We start from the raw sequence: 15616 nt of genomic DNA on the forward strand, positions 1-15616 counted from the left end.
GAGCTGGCGCCCCCAAATCTTGCTGCCCTGCAGCTCCTGGGGTGCTGATAGGCAGCTGCCCTTTTTAATCTCAGATAGCAGCTATCAATAAAGCAAAATGACCTCACATTTTTCCAAGTGCAATAAAGTCACAGCTTTTCCCTTTCCAAGTAATGACAACAGACTCCTGTGAAAGTATGGCGATGACGAGTTCAGAGAGCAAGCCCCCATCAGCCAGGGAGCCAAACACCAGGCTGGGGCCTGAGCCCGGGCTGCTTGGTGCAAAAGGTACTCATTGTGCAGCCTGCTTTACGTCCTATTATGTGGGAACAAAGTGACATCTCAGAGAAACAGACTCCTGGGTGTCACTTGCAGCCTGCTCACCTTCCCTAAAAGTCCCTTTTGTCCTGAGGCCACGCTGAAACTGTGGCGCTGTGGCCACTCGCCCTCGCGCCCCCCCTTTGCTTCTCACTTTCACTCCCATTGGTTTCACGTTCCCTTTGCCACACGGAAAAGTTTTCAAGCTCATCCAGCCCAGCAGCAGAGTTTATCCTGGTTCCACCCACTGGGACTTTCCTAGCTTCCTCCTACACGCGAGGGGAAAAAAAGGCAGAGGGAGGCAGGCAGCAGGCACCTCGGGGAGCTCGATGAGCCGCGGTGCTCCCTTCCCTGAGCTAGGTTTCTATTGTAGGCGGTGCATTCCTCGGGAGGGAGGGTGTGCGTGTGTCGGTGCCTTCCCACACTCGGGGCAGCTCTTATTTAATGGGGGTCTCCATGCAGGGCAGAAGCCAGAGGAGATTTTGCCGTTGCCAGCTCCCAGCCAGGCTCAGCGGCAGCTCACACGTCAAGCGCCGGCATGGACCGCGGGGCTGAGATAACCCTGGAGGAGGAGGCTCCAGTGATCGGCCAAGCCTCCAGGATGCACCTCAAGGAGGACTTGAGGAGGATACGATGCGCCGTGCTGCTGTGCCTGCTGGCCGTGCTGCTGCTGGCATTGCCCACCGCCTACCTGCTGGTTGGAAATCTCCGAGCCCCCACCTCCTGCTCTGGCCAGGTAAGGCTCTGCCGTGCATCGGACCTGCTGCCCTGCGAGGAGGGGAGCGTGGCGTTCCCCTTCCCCCATTGTTTGCTTATTTGTTTTTCTGGTTCTTCTTCTCTCTTTATGAGTTTCTCGTGTTTAAGGGAAGGCAAGAAGTTCACCGATACCTTCCACCTTCCTTAGTCAGAGACAGTCTGCCAGGGACAACTCTTACGATCGTTCGGTCTTTTTAACTAACGGTTTCTGTTCCTCTTGTCGTAATTTCACTAAGGTCACAGCACAACGTACACCTTTAAAACTTTTACTGGCGTGTTGCAGAAAATGCTTAAGAGAAAGCTCTAGTTGATAGAAATTTGTGTCTCTCCACTGATTTCAGCCAGATTTTGATACTACGGCTCATTTTCCACCTTTCTTTTGGATTAGCTCTGAGACTTCCCCTACCATGTCCTGTTCCAGCAAACATCTGCTGAGCGTGCTGCTGATGTCAGTGGGTCAGTGCATGTGTACATGATCGGGCAGACAGCTGGGGCTGTCCTGTATTATCAATGCAAACTCCTACAGAGATAAGATTTGGGACAACTACAGTCTGATCCTAAAGCTTGCATCCCACTTTTTTACTCTCCATCAAAGCTTTCTCTGTAACCAGGGAACTTCTGAGCTCTTTTTCTTTGACAGACAGCTAAACTCTTTGCTCCTAGCAATACAGGCTGGCTGGTGTGGTCACTTCTAATGCTCTCCTGTGCTGCCCCACTCCTGCTTATGTTAGCCTGCAAGTGTCTATACCCACTGCAGGCTATGAATCCAGCAGGACTGCCCCATGCCAGGAGGAAGAGTTGTGCATTTGGGTCTGAAGAATTAAGGTTTAAAGGAATTTTAACTTCAGGTCTGAATTTCCCCACCTAATTAGCCTGCTTGTCATGTATGTATACTTATGGAACAGCAAAAGAAAACAGTGTTAGTAAGCGGCCTTAAGAGCGAACTTCAGATGTAGGAAACATTTTGCCTGCAGATGTTTGGACAGTCTGTCAGCTGTGTCTGTAGCTGCACGCATGTGCGTGCTCGGCTGCACAGAGCAGCACTAGCCCTGCTTTGACCCCAAGTCTGCACGGCCGGCATCTCACACCCAAACAGAGCCAGCCCCTGAGTCCATCCACGTTACCCAGTTGTAACTTCAGGCACAGCTGAAAGGAAGTATGACAGCCCTGCATAGTACGTCAGACAGCTAAATTTACTGATTTCTTGCACATGTACATGCTGCTGCGCTATCCTCGCTATTATTTAGGCCAGTTGGAGCGGGTACACACGGAGTGAAAAGGCATTTCGGACGGTCTCATTGCTCTTTCTGTTCCCATCCTCTGAGGTTCTCCAGTACCAAGCAGAAAGTTCCATTCTTGAAACAATTGTAAAAAGAAATAGTATGATGCTAGCTGTTTGATAGGACTAACGTGTTCCTGGCTGTTAACCTTGCTGGCAGAGTTGGTGGAGAAAAATATTTGCGACCGGGTTTGGCTTCTAAAGAGGAAAAGCGCAATATAAACCATTAGATTTGCTCTAGCCTGGATTACACGAGCATGTACTTCCGTGCATCTACACTGACTTGTTAGTGCATAGTATTCCCACAGTGATGTAACGAGGTGATCAGATGAGTTACAGCCGCTGCGTGTCCTACTGAGGGAGGGAAAATCATCAGGGCTGGCTGCCTGCCCACGGCGCTTGTGCCAAGCCAAGTGGGTGGAGTGCCTAGCTGCAATTCCATAGGATCCTGCCTTTGCTGCCTATTTCATTCACTCCAAGGATCACTGACAGTGTCACCAGTGTTGTCCAGCAACAGAGCACAGCTGGGTGGATTTGTCTGCCTGCGGAGTTTGCTGTTAATCCCCCTAAGAGCCATGCTGTGGGCTGAGTACAGGCGCTCAGTCCTGCAGCTCAGCACAGCCCAGCTCAGTCCAGGGGAGAGTTTCTGGGTGTATAGGCTCTCAGGATCACATCTTTTTGCGTTTCCATCTGCATTTGAAGAGTGTGAACCACATGGTTAAAGGATGCCTTCTTCACACACACCCTTGATATCCTGGGCCAGAAGAACTTGTCTGGGACCAGGCATGCATGTTGGAGCTCTCTGCACACAGCTTTTGGGTGCGGGTGTCCTGGGCATACTGGGAGCAGGTGGACCGGTCCCAGTTTGCACCAGATGTGGGTTGACTCACTGTCCCTTGCAGCACTGAGCTCACAGGAGGAGCCCTCTTGTTGCCCCAGGCCCAGAGCTCAGCCTGCACCTGCCAGATTTTCCCTTCCTCCTGCACTTGGGCCAGCCCGGGGCAGCAGGAGGGACTTGGCCCCAGCAACTCCTGGGAGGCACTGGTGCAGCCAGGCAGGTGAGAAGCAAACGTAGTAAATCCCTGAACCCGTCCTTCCTGGAGCAAGGAGGATGAGAAGGGTTGTGCAACAGGGGTGTGCCTCTTCAGTTTGCCTGCAGGGTACGACGGTTTGCTCATCTCAGCTTCTGTGTGGGGGCACATGCTGTCACATACTCCTCAGAAGGGGCATAAACTCACCTTTTCCTCTGGAAATGCCTCTTTCAGGAAAGAGCAGGGCAAATTATGTCATTACAGCAACATGTGTTAACCACTGGCTCTCTCTTTCTTGTGGTATGTTGCGTCTTGCATGAATAATTGACGCCTTGATGCTGGCTTCCCTGGACACCTTCCAGGCTCACTACACAGCTTCCCTTTTGGAAGTACAAATCACTTTCTTTCGTGTTTCAAGACAGAGCGAGGTGAGGAAAGAGATCTTTAAGCAATGACACATGGCTTGGGCTATTAGCAGGAAATCTGTAAAAGGGAAGTCAAATTTCAGCCTGAGTGCACAGATCCACCAAGGGGAAGAACAAAGCAGCCAGGAAAGTATCTCCATCTGTCTTAGCAACTCACTCTGCTAGCCCCATAACGCAGAGAGTCAAGTCCTGACCTGCAGATGTTGGTACTTGGGCTTCTGTTGGTGGCATCCTTCGCATGGCAGGGCCACAAGCAGTGAAATGGGAAACTCAATCCAGAAACAGTCCTACGGGTTGCACATGAATGCGTGTGCCATGTCAGCCTTGCAATGGAGACGGGAGGTGCCACAGGATGGGAGGGACTTTAAAGTCTTAGCAGCTCCACCTAGATCTCCCTCCTGCAGTACAAAAGGATACAGCAGCAATGCTTAGATGAGACAGGCAGAACTATAACCTGTGCAGAGCCAGAAGCCCTCGTGGCCTGTCCAAATGGGAATGAGACCCCCAAATGGCTTCCTGATCCTTAGGGATGGGGAGGTGTTTGGGGAGCAGCAGGGAGCACTGCATCCAGTCCTACGTGTGCAGGACTGCCCTTCCAAATATCGGGAAAGTGCTGCTTCATGCTTCATGGACAGAGATGTCAGCACATGCCATGGCCCTGCCAAAAAGCTCCCACCAAGGGCAGCTTTCAGCAGCAGGGGACCAGACATATCTTGTCCAGGTCATGCAGCACCCCTGGAGCAAACAAAATTGGGGGTGCAGGTACCGTGCATGCCCTGCAGAGACCTGCCTGTAAATTAGCATCTTGTGCTAAAAACAGAGCGGTGAAGGAGCCTGGGGAGGCAGGGGGGGGATTTTGCTTATTAATCCCCCTGCCTCCAGCACCAAGCTGCTTTTCCCAGGCAGTTCCCCTGGACAACCCCAGCCCCTCCTTGAGGTACGAGAGGCAAAGCACGTGCTCAGGGGATGTTTGGTCCTTCTCCTTGGCTTTAGCGAGACATGGATGTAGATGCACTGGGGCTTTTGGACACTCTTGGTATCAAAGCAATAGAGCAGTGTGTTGTATACTGCAGTCTTCAGGGTAAGCAGAGCTGCTGGAGAAATCCTTTGTCCCCATGTCAGCTGTAGGGTAGGATTTTCAAAGTCACTTGGCACTGGCTACAATCTCTCTGGAGTAACTGAAGGGAAAACTGAGGCCATGGTCTGAACTTTTCAGAATCACAGCTAAGCAATAAGGGAAAATAGAGAAAAAATCTAATTGTGTAAATGATTTCTGTACTATCTCATGCTGCTTGGCTCTCCCTCATTTCATTCATCCTGAATGCTCTTTATGCACCTCAACTACACCATCAATGTACATCTTTAGGACAAATATTATTAATACCATTATGTGGCATTTTCTGGTACTGAAGTATTCTTCTTTGAAAGTTTAGAAGAGTTGTATCCCAATCAACCAGCACAATCAGGAAAAAAAAAAAAAAAAAAAAAAAAAACTACCTTTGCCACATAAAAGAATAATTCACACCCTGTAATACCCTGCTCATGTAATGTAATGCGCTGTCCCTTAGCATGTAGAAAAGCAGCTGCTCCGTGAGGACTATTCACTCGGTGTTCTTTGGAAACAAGTAAATTGAGCATTTTTGATAAAGCAGCAGGATTCTTCTTGAGATCCTTCCCACTTCCCCATCATTTCTGCTTGTATTGCAACGCTGTGCGTATATAAACTACTTCGTCAGAAGTTGGGCTTTAAATAACCAGTCCCACTGAAGTTAGATGATTAAACATAGGTTTGTGATTGATTTATAGCTCTTTGTGGTACTTAGCATTGTTAGGAAATATGTAACTTGGTAAATATATAGGAAGGGCCACATAAATAAAGCTGCAAATATACACATAGGCATCTGGTGGAAAGCAAAGGGGATGTTTGAGGGAAATCCTCGACACGACCTTGTGCTTCTCACCAGGGGAAGGACAGTCACCTTGCTCTGACTGAGTCCCATCAGTTGCGTTCAGACACCACAGCAAGCAGGCAGGACCTCAGAGAAAGTCATCGGTGATAATGAGAGGCGCAGACACCTCAGCACCATTCCTCTCTCAGCCATCACCCATCTTTCTCCCAGCCTCTCTCCTAGATGACCTTTCCTGCAGGGCAGCCTGTGCCTGGGCTCTGTGTGTATGTGTTCACAGCAGAAAGGGAGGGCAAAAAAAAAAAAAAAGATATTTTTCCTTCTCCATTTCTTTTCCAACACACTGGAGCCATTATTTCAGAAATGATGTTTTTCTGCAGCAGCACATGGCTGCTCACTGCTGGTGAAGTATCTTCGGGCTCACCAGAGCAGCCAGCAGTCCCATATGACCTGATTCTTCCCCTCACATACTCTCCTTGCCATAACCTGTGTAAATTATGCATTTTCAACTTCTCCTGCAATACTTGGAGCTGTGTGAGATGCAGCCACCAGGTGACAACTTCAGCACCTACATGCTGATATTATTTCAGCCTGGTTTTTGACCAATGCGCATCACACCGTCTGTTGCAAGCCGGTCAGTGGCAGCTTGCAGTACCCATTAAATTCATTGCAGCCATCCCTGACACACACCATACCTCACCAGGCAGCCCCGAGCTGGCTGCATATCCCCAACCATCAGCTACCTGCAGCCGCACTGCCAGCATCTTCCTACCAAGCACTGTGCCTGGCACAAGCACAAGGGAAGATGCTCCCCATGCCACGGGGAGGCCACATCCAGTGTCAGCATCCCGCAGCTCCTTCCTTCCCCCTGCAGCATGCTGGGTTCAGGCTGCAATAGCAGGGCTTGCTCCTGGCAAGGAGCCACGGGCCATGCAGGATAACTCGGGAGCCACCCGGAGGCGCATGGCATGGAGCCAGTGGCTGGCCCTTTTTTGCTGCTTGACCCAAATGTCAGCACCGCTTGGTACAGGCCCTGTTATGACAGGGATGGGTCATAAATATGCTGGTGCTCAGTGCTAGAGGAACATTTACACGTAAGATGCAAGCGAACATGAAACAGCCTGCCTTGCCCTGGGGCTCCCAAGATTTCAAGGCAGACCTAAGTGATAGACTTACAGTCTGAAATAACTCAGAAAGGGATGCAGGGGAAGCAGCAGGTCTGTAGCTAGTACACCTCTCACTTTCTTTGCTGGCGTTTTGGATGCAATTTACTCAGCCCTGCTGAGATGTAAAGCAGGGAAGAAGGGAAGAATGTCTGACATTGCTCTGCTTGCTCTGTTTTGCTGCATGCATGGAGACAGGAGTCACCAAGCAGCAGTGCTGGGTGGACACGTGGTCGCACAGGAGAGTTAGCAATGGCCTCTGCCCCAGCACTGCCATGGGCTCATCCAGCCCATGAACAAGGCTGAAGTGAAACCCAGCCATCACAGGAGCCCAGCTCCTGTCCCTGGCACCTTTTCTAAGATGTGGGTGGTTTCAAACAAACAGTAAAAAGAAAAAAAAAAAAAAAAAAAAAAAAACTCTTGCAATGAGGCAAAGCTTTGTTGGGACTTGTCCTTTTACTTAAAAGTTGTAGCTGAGGTGGAAGATATCAGTGTACCATCCCACGTTTTCTGGGATATCACAAACCGGACCCTTGTGGAGGAGCCCTGGAGGTAACCATTTGCACTTCTCTCCCGTAGGTCGCAGACGAGCGGGGCTCTCACTTTCTGAAGCAGCGGGCACTAAAGACTGGTAAGTTTGCTGTCCCTTTCCCATCCCCGGCACCTTTGTTTACTGAGGTTTTGCAATTGCTGCCTCTGCGCCCAGTGCCGACACCTCCCCACCCACGCTCATGGCCCAGATCCACACTAGGCAGGGCAGAATAAGCCACAGGAGGCAGGGAGATGGGGGACAGCCGGGGCTGTAGTGAGGGACAAGCATTTCTGTCCCCATCCCAGCATGGGCCCACACCTCCCCAGCAGCTCACTGGGACCAGTACAACTCCCCCAGTGAGTAAAAATGCAGATTTGGAGCCCATGCACACCCTGTGCCCAGCCAAGCAGAGGAGCACTCCCCCTCCACTCACTTAACCCTTTTTTTTTTCTCTTTTCCCTTCAGTTACAGATACAATTCCCAGTGCAGAGAAGCCAAGAGCGCACCTGACAGGTAATGCTTGTTCAATACCAAAGCGTTCCCCTCGGGCCTTACAGCTGTTGCAGTGCAAAAACCTCAGTTTATACGGCTCTGATAGGATCAGGTGTTGTAAGAAGCAGGGGAGAAATAGTCATCGACTTTGCCTCTGCTCGGCGCTGCAGATTTAACACAGCGGTGTCCGTAGGGAAGGGTCCACAGAGGAGAGGCAGCCAGTGCCTCTGGGACCAGTACCACTTCTCCTGGTGGTTGCTGCCACCGAGTGAGTGCTCAGGCCCCTGAAACCAAGCATGAGTGCCCACTTTCTTCGGAAAGGAGCCCAGTGAGCTGTGATTTAGGAAGAACTACCAGTTTCGAAGACAAATGAGGTCAATAAGTCCAGTTTTAGGGCCCCTATTTTTGCAAGCCCTGACTGAAGCCACACACACTACGTTCCTATGAAATAGCTGCCTCTTTTTGGTGTGATCATCTCTAACACGTTGGAGCAAGCAAGGGAAGAGCTGTGCCCAGCTGAACCCCTCTGAGCCCGTACGTGACAGGAAAACGCCCTCGCAAAGCGCTGCCATGGGAGGGGGGCGGTGGGTGATCTCACCACGGAGCTGGGGCTCTCATCGCACCAAGGCTGCTGTCCTGAGCCCTCCCCCCTCCCACCAGCTCCACCTTCCTGGAAAATTTAGGGATTACCAGAAGGGGAACAGGTTCACGGCAGATTCCCATCTGGATGGGACGGAGTGCTGAAGGGCCCCCCAGCAGCTCTGAGCTTCTCCCATCTGTCCACTAAGGCAATTTGCATTGCAGAGGCTTCCCCAGCACCCTGTGTGCCGTCCCAGGGGAGCACCGCAGTAACCTGAACCATGCAAGAAGCTGCATGAAGCTTCACACAAATTTACATACGGGGTTGAAGCAACTAGTGCTTCAGGGCTCAGTTTTTCCCTGGCATTGTTTACTTTCACTAATCCACAAATTCCTTCCTAATGCACACCCTCGGTCCCATCTCCTTCCTCACGCAGGTTGCTAGAACATCCAAATGGGCCTGTCCTTGCTCAAAGCACATCCTTGCGTAAATGCAAGCTGGCAGGAGCAGAAGGACCACATCTGCTAACAGAGGTTCCCCCATTTCCCAAGTTGCCACATGACTGAGACCCAAAAGCTCCCGGGGTGGCTGACTCAGAGCTGCAGCCAAAGCGCTGCGCTGCTGACAGGAACTTCCCTGGGTTGCACAAAAGTCCTCTTGTCACAGGGAAGCACCCAACAGTTTACTACAAATTTCCTCAGGCCTCCCATTTGTAAGAACTCCTTCACCATCATTCCCAAGCAGTGCCCCAGGGATGCTGCCTGTCCACCCCAGCCTGCTGTTTCAGCCCCATCGCTGTTAGCCATGAGAAGGAAAAAGCTGAGATGTTTTTCTCACTCCTTTTCTGTGCAAAATGGAGTCCGGGACCTAGGCTGCTGTGCTACATAGCCATCAGGAAACCAGACTTCCATGAACTTGTCTTTAAGCTTTTTTTTTCGGTTTTTTTTTTTTGAGTCTCAGAATGGTTTGTGTTAGAAGGAACCTTTAAAGCCCATCTAAGCCCAAACCCATCTAATCCCTCCCACCAGCCCAAGCTGCCCCCCAGCTCCATCCATCCTGGCCTAGGGCACTGTCAGGGATGGGGCACCCACAGCTCCTCTGGGCAGCCTGTTGAGCCCTGGCATATTTTGGGGCTTCTCCACACCCTGTAAGCAGTGACTTCCCAAACTTAGTGGTGCACCATAGTCAGAAAGCTGTGCTATTCTAAACTGGTTCTATAGTAACTTCTTGGGTGTCATCCTGCTCTTTGCTTCTCAGGACCTGTGACTGACTTGTGCATAGAAAGCAAAAAAGGAATAATTATTCTTTAGATATTTCCTACATTCCACCAAAACAGGCACCATCTGCACAGTGAAAATAGTAGACTAGGTACTCTCCCTCACAGGAAATCTCTTCCAGATCCCTATCTGCTCCTCTCTGTCTCCTTCTAGATCTAGGAACATATATTATGAAGGTGAGAACAGAGGAGCGAGGGGAATGAGAACTAGCTGGAGTACTTAGTATGGGAATGCACCACTGAATTAACAGTAGCAGGATGACTCAATGTTTTGGTCTCTGTTCCTTTATGAAAATTTCTCCACCTGCTCTTGGCCTTTTTAACACATATCGAGCATGTTGAACCTATCATGACACTGACATCTCATCTCCCTGGTGGCTGTAGCTAGTAAAGAATGGCACGGTCAGCATAGAGGGAAAGATGCAGACCAATGCCTATTCCTCCTTGTCACCAGCCTGGAGCACAGCTGGATGCAGCATGTTGCAGAAACCCCATCAAGTACCTGGGTGGCATTTATCTTGATGCTAATTATAATAAGCACTCCACTAAATCTGGGTAGAAAAACACTTTCTGGTTCAACTTGGTTGACGAACCTTCTAAGAATAGTAATTAAACTCCCAGGGCATGATCTTGAGCAACAGTGACTCTGCAGCCATTGCACTTTGCAGTACATGCCACACAAAGCTGTACTCCACAGGAGACTCAGCCCCTCATCTCTCTTATAATACAGCTGACAGTATTAGGCCATCACACCAGTGAGGGCCATGAATTGTAGAAACCCCACAAGTTCACCAACATGCACCCAAGAGCTGCTAAGCAATGGGGATTCCCCAACAAGAAACTAAACTGAAAGGGATCTTTGGAAAAGAGAAGAAATCTGGCACGTAAGTGATACCAGAAATTAAAAATGCAGAGGAAACTTGAAGGAGCTGTAGCAATGAATCCCTTACTAAAAGCAGATTTTATTTACTTTGAGGATTAGTGTAATATATATATTTGCTGAAAGTGCAGCTCCATATATTTAAGAAATAAATCAATGAGAAGTAAAAATACTGCTAGAAAAGAAGTTATACCATATTCAAAGGCATTTGAACATGCATTTTTTCCTCTTGGCATATCTCTAAAGCATAGAAAAAAATAACCAACATGGAAACAGAGCATCATTGCAGTGAGCACTAGCCTAAAAGGAAGGTTATAGCTACAAAACTTAGAATTGCCTAATTCTAGAAGTTATGAAATCATGTACTTCGAGTTGCCTTTTAGTTATTTAAAAACATTGAAGAATTAAGTGTCACTGACATTTTAAGTGCGTCATTGTACACAACAACAACAAAAAAAAATCTCATGAAGCTTCTCCGCAATTTTCCCACAAACTTCAAAAGATGGAAAAGAGCCCAGGACATTTTTGGGAAATTTTCTGATCCTCTACCTCAAACAAGCTTCCCTCTGTTACCACCTCAACTCTGAGAGGTCTTACCCCAAGCTGTTGTAATCAGCGTGACCCAACTGCTACTTTAGTTTTTGCCAGGATGCAGCCCAGTCCCTGCACAGGCACCCGAGGCTATGAGATGAAGGTAGAGGAGGATGAAGGCAGACCACAAATACTTTCACTTTCCTTTACTCCTCTTTGTGTATCAGGCAACGCTTTGTTGGCTGTAAGCCTCATAGTCCTTATAATACTTCTATATTTTAGCTTGGCTTGCTGTCACAATCCCTGTCTATTGCCTTCCCATACAGAAATACTCTCTTCATGAGCTTTGCCTCCTGGGTAAAAATAGACAGATATAATTCTTCAGCAGCGCGGACAGGCAGGCTGAGAAAAAAAAAATGCCATTATTTTGTTGGTATACTTGAAGAATATGCAAGAAATTGCACTTCTAACATCTGCTTGTCTCCTCGTTGGTTATCTATTGCCAGAAAAAAAGGATGCCATGGGACTGAGCATATTCATTTTCCTGAATCTCATGTCACCCAGGGTAAACCTAAAGGTCATTGCCAAGCACTTCAAAGCTCTCCCTTACCTGCATTCATCTTGCCTCCCTGCCCATGCACACACCTCTTCCCCAAACACTGAATCAAAATCAAGTTTAAACATTAACCTAAGTTCATGAAAAAGAAAAAGGATTGGTTTCCTGGAAATCAGTTGACTCAGTCTTTCTCGCTGTTTAACATCAACTTTCCAGGTTTGCTCTAACACCTAGCAGAATCTCCGCAGCATGTATGCTCTTCACCACCTCAGCTGCTGTTTTAGCACAACAATTTTATGTGGCAGTTGGTTAAGGGCAGAGAAAACTCTTTTGCTGCTGTGCAGAAGGAATAAGTCCTAAGGCTTGTTTTGCTGACTGTCATGTGAATAAAGTCAGAGCAGCAGAGGAGAGGTGAAGGGAAGAGGGCAGCAGCTCCCTGATTCTTCCCAAAAGCCTCTGCAACCTGAGGAGCATCCTCAGCCTCTGCTTGGATCAGACCAATGCTAGGGCCTGGATTAGAGTTCTGTTAAAAAAACAAACAAAACGGTCTGGCAGTTAAGTAAGAAATAAAAGCTGAAGATAACATCAAGCTTAGTGTTTTGCTCCATCAAAACATTTTCAAAACACTGAGATAAAACTGGGTTTTAATATAAAGTGTTACTTTGAAACTGGTCTTTTTAAAGCACATTGGGGTATTCTAGTTTTATGGTAAAATCAAAGGGCACCAGTAAATGAAAGGCAGTTGTACAGCAAAAGATCTTGGTGTGAACACCCACAAGGAAAGCTGGGTGCAAGGGCTAACCAAAAGCAACTTGGCAGGAAAAGTTCAAGGGTCTCAGTGCTCAATGACAGATCGTGCTGACTGTTGTGAAACTTTTGCAAGCAAATAGCATCTGTTATCCTGCATTAGCACTATGGTGGCATAAACATAACTTCAGTCCACTGAAACTCAAGAAAACATTACTCTAATGCCTCTTACTAGTGCCCTGAACCAAGATGTACAGGTGTGAACCATTGCAGCACAGATCTGTACAACTCCCCAGCACTGCTTTCACTTCAGGACAAGGTTTATACTCAGAACTGTGGGGTAAAGCCATCTGTACTTCCCCATGGTGCTGTGAGATTCAGCCTTCGGGAAGGATGGCCTTGTCACACCACCTAGGGTGTCCAGTTGTAGCCTAGCCCTGCTGCAACCTGCTCTGGCTGAGGTTTTCCAGTTTTGGCTCCTGATGGCTCAGATCCGAACACTGCCAGGCATGCTCCAAAAATGCCACTTGCCGGTTGGCCTGCAGCCAACTTTGTCTCAGCTTTCTAGCTGTAAAATAAGAAGGTTTCTCTCCTGGTGTTTTAATTCGCCTTTGGAGTAGAGATCCGTTAGCACATTCAGCAGGATGCAAAGTAACCCATCTCTTCTCCCTCTCTCTTTGTCCCACAGTGAAGAAACAAGATTTTGCCAGCACCATGGGAAACCACCTGCCAATCCTGCAGTGGGAAGACAAGCGAGGCTTGGCCTTTACCAAGAACAACCTGAGTTATTTCAGCAACTCACTGGTGATACCTGTGTCTGGGGACTACTATGTCTATGCTCAGGTCACTTTCCGAGGGCACATTGAAAGTTCAGGGAAAGCAAATTCTGTCACGGCCATCATCACCAAAGTCACCGACAGCTACCCCGAGCCCACCCAGCTGCTGACCAGCACCAAGACCCTCCGTGAAGAAGGGAACAGCTGGTTCCAGCCCATTTATCTGGGAGCTGTGGTCTCCTTAGAAGTAGGAGACAAGCTGATGGTCAATGTTAGCGACATTAAGCTGGTGGATTACACTAAGGAGCACAAAACCTTCTTCGGTGCCTTTTTACTGTAGGTCTCTGGCAGCAGCTGGTGGGGGTTGACATGGCCCTGCAGGACTCTGGTTTGGTGAGGGCACGTCGGGGTGCTGGTCTCTGTGCTCCTTTTGTACTGTCACTCACCTGCAGCACTCTCTGCAGCCTTAAATTATGGGGTAGGGAAAGCTGAAGCCACAGGCTGAATTGAAACAAAGCAAAAAACTCCAGAAAAATGCAAGTCAGGCTAGAGGAAAATAGAAGGTTTTGAAAGCAAAAGCTAAGAGCTCTTCAAAACTTTGATTGCTTGGGAGGGACCTGTTATATGTGTGGGACAGGCCTATTTATCCTGAATACTACAGCTAGGCTGCATCACTAACTCCTCTTCTAATATATAATTTCCTCATCTCAAAAAAAAAAAAAAAAAAAAAAAAAGCATTTTAAACTTTCCCCAGCACTTCTAGTATAGTTTTGCATTACCTCACTTTAGACTCTCAGCTCTAAAAGGTAATTATTTTTTAACATTTCCTTACAAATAGATTTGATCAGTACTTTGCACTAATATAAAACCCACATTAATCATTAACTGCTTAATTAATCCCTTCCAACTTCCCTGTAAAGTAGATTAAAATTATATTGCGTTTTGCAGAAGCTACCTGATTTTTTTTTTTTCCAGGAAATTGTTTACAGTTATGTAAGTCAATATGTAGGCTTAGGCCTTTATGTAAAACTTCTAGGGAAAACGCAGAAATGCTTTCTGTTTCAGCATGACAGTGGAATCCCCCTGTCAGATCCTAACATTAGGAAAACAGAAAAAAACAAAGCAGAGGCACGCAACAAAATTTTCTGCACTATTGAAAATCAACCACTGAAATTTCAAGAGAAACATTCTGCAATAGCTGGTTTTCCAATCCGTTTAATTGAAAGCAAGTGCAACTAAAAAAATCACTGCTTTGGTGCTCTCCCCCTTGCAACCACTGCTACAGCAGTCTGGAAAACTCAAAGGACTCCCCAGCCTTTGCCTGGGTGAGGGCTGCCAACCAGCTGCCCATACAAAAGGTTCTCGGATCTAAAGAGAAGGTCATGGTGTGCCACAGCCAGGTGCAGATCTCAGGAGCACTCCCCATCTCACACTTACTTTTTTTCATGGGCCTTGCTGTCTCTCAGGGAAATTCCACAGCTTTCCTTCTCCTCCCACAATAAATACATCACTGACAATGACTCAGGTTGTATTCCAGTAGATGCAGGCTTCACACTCTTAACTGCCCGGAGGTCTCACACCTAAGCACCTACCATGCAGCTGTTCTGCAGGGGCTGGCCAGTGGCCAGGCTTTGCTCACTGCAGCTCTTTTTTTTTTTTTCTTTCTCCTTACCTCATCAGGCTCCCTCTGTTTTCTACTTCTTGGGCGGAAGTGAGAGCAAGGCGTGATTCCCTAGCTATTGTTTCCACCCAAAGCCATGGCGGGGCCCAATAGCAGGCTGTTAGTGCCACACAGGCACCAAGGCCAGGGGACCCACAGGACTGGAGACAGGGGCTTGCAGCTGAACAGCTTGAGTGGGCAGAGGAGCTCTCTGGCAGAGACAGCCCAGCTACAAAAGACCACGTGCGACACTGCAGCCTGACCAGCAGTGGGCTGCTTTGGCCACAGCAAGCCTCTTCCAAGCAGAGACAATTTATTGCTATATAAAGATCTGTTTGAGATGAGAAGGCAAAACACAACTGAAGCACAGAGAAGGGCCAAGCAGATTAGGGTACAAAGGGAAGAGAGAGGCAGAGAGGTGAGAAATCCAACCAATATCTGGGTCTCTACCTCTTCATGGCCTGGGTATAGGCACTTCTGGGCTAACAACACCACTATGCTTCTTAATCCTGGCAGATCTTTTATCTAGTTAAATTATCTCAGAAAAGCAAGCTTTTTGACCATCCTTCCCTATTCTGCAGTGCCTTGGTCCCATAGTAGGTTCTCAGTCACCCTTCACTGTTTTATCTACACTGAGGCAGTATTAAGCACAGTACTGAAATACACAGTATTAAAACCTAGGATGTTGGCATCTTGCCTTGCTCTTCTTTCCTCAGCGGATGTCTTTC

At 48.2% G+C, this 15616-nt stretch overlaps 1 protein-coding gene across 3 annotated transcripts; it reads left to right on the forward strand.

Annotated features, from left to right (window-relative positions):
* Positions 1-205: 205 nt before the first annotated feature.
* TNFSF15 (TNF superfamily member 15) lies at positions 206-15346 on the forward strand. 3 transcript variants are annotated; one of them, XM_084494635.1, is made up of 5 exons: positions 206-657; positions 760-1033; positions 7438-7489; positions 7856-7903; positions 13141-15346. In XM_084494635.1, the coding sequence occupies exons 2-5, from the start codon at positions 836-838 to the stop codon at positions 13566-13568; spliced, it is 726 nt and encodes a 241-aa protein (XP_084350761.1). In that variant the 5' UTR covers positions 206-657; positions 760-835; the 3' UTR covers positions 13569-15346. The 3 variants fall into 3 exon arrangements, with proteins under 3 accessions (XP_084350761.1, XP_084350762.1, XP_084350760.1); XM_084494636.1 differs by having other exon boundaries at positions 207-666; XM_084494634.1 differs by having other exon boundaries at positions 207-1033.
* Positions 15347-15616: the final 270 nt, after the last annotated feature.

This window comes from Aythya ferina, assembly GCF_964211825.1.
Source record: "Aythya ferina genome assembly, chromosome: 20".
NCBI lineage: Eukaryota > Metazoa > Chordata > Aves > Anseriformes > Anatidae > Aythya > Aythya ferina.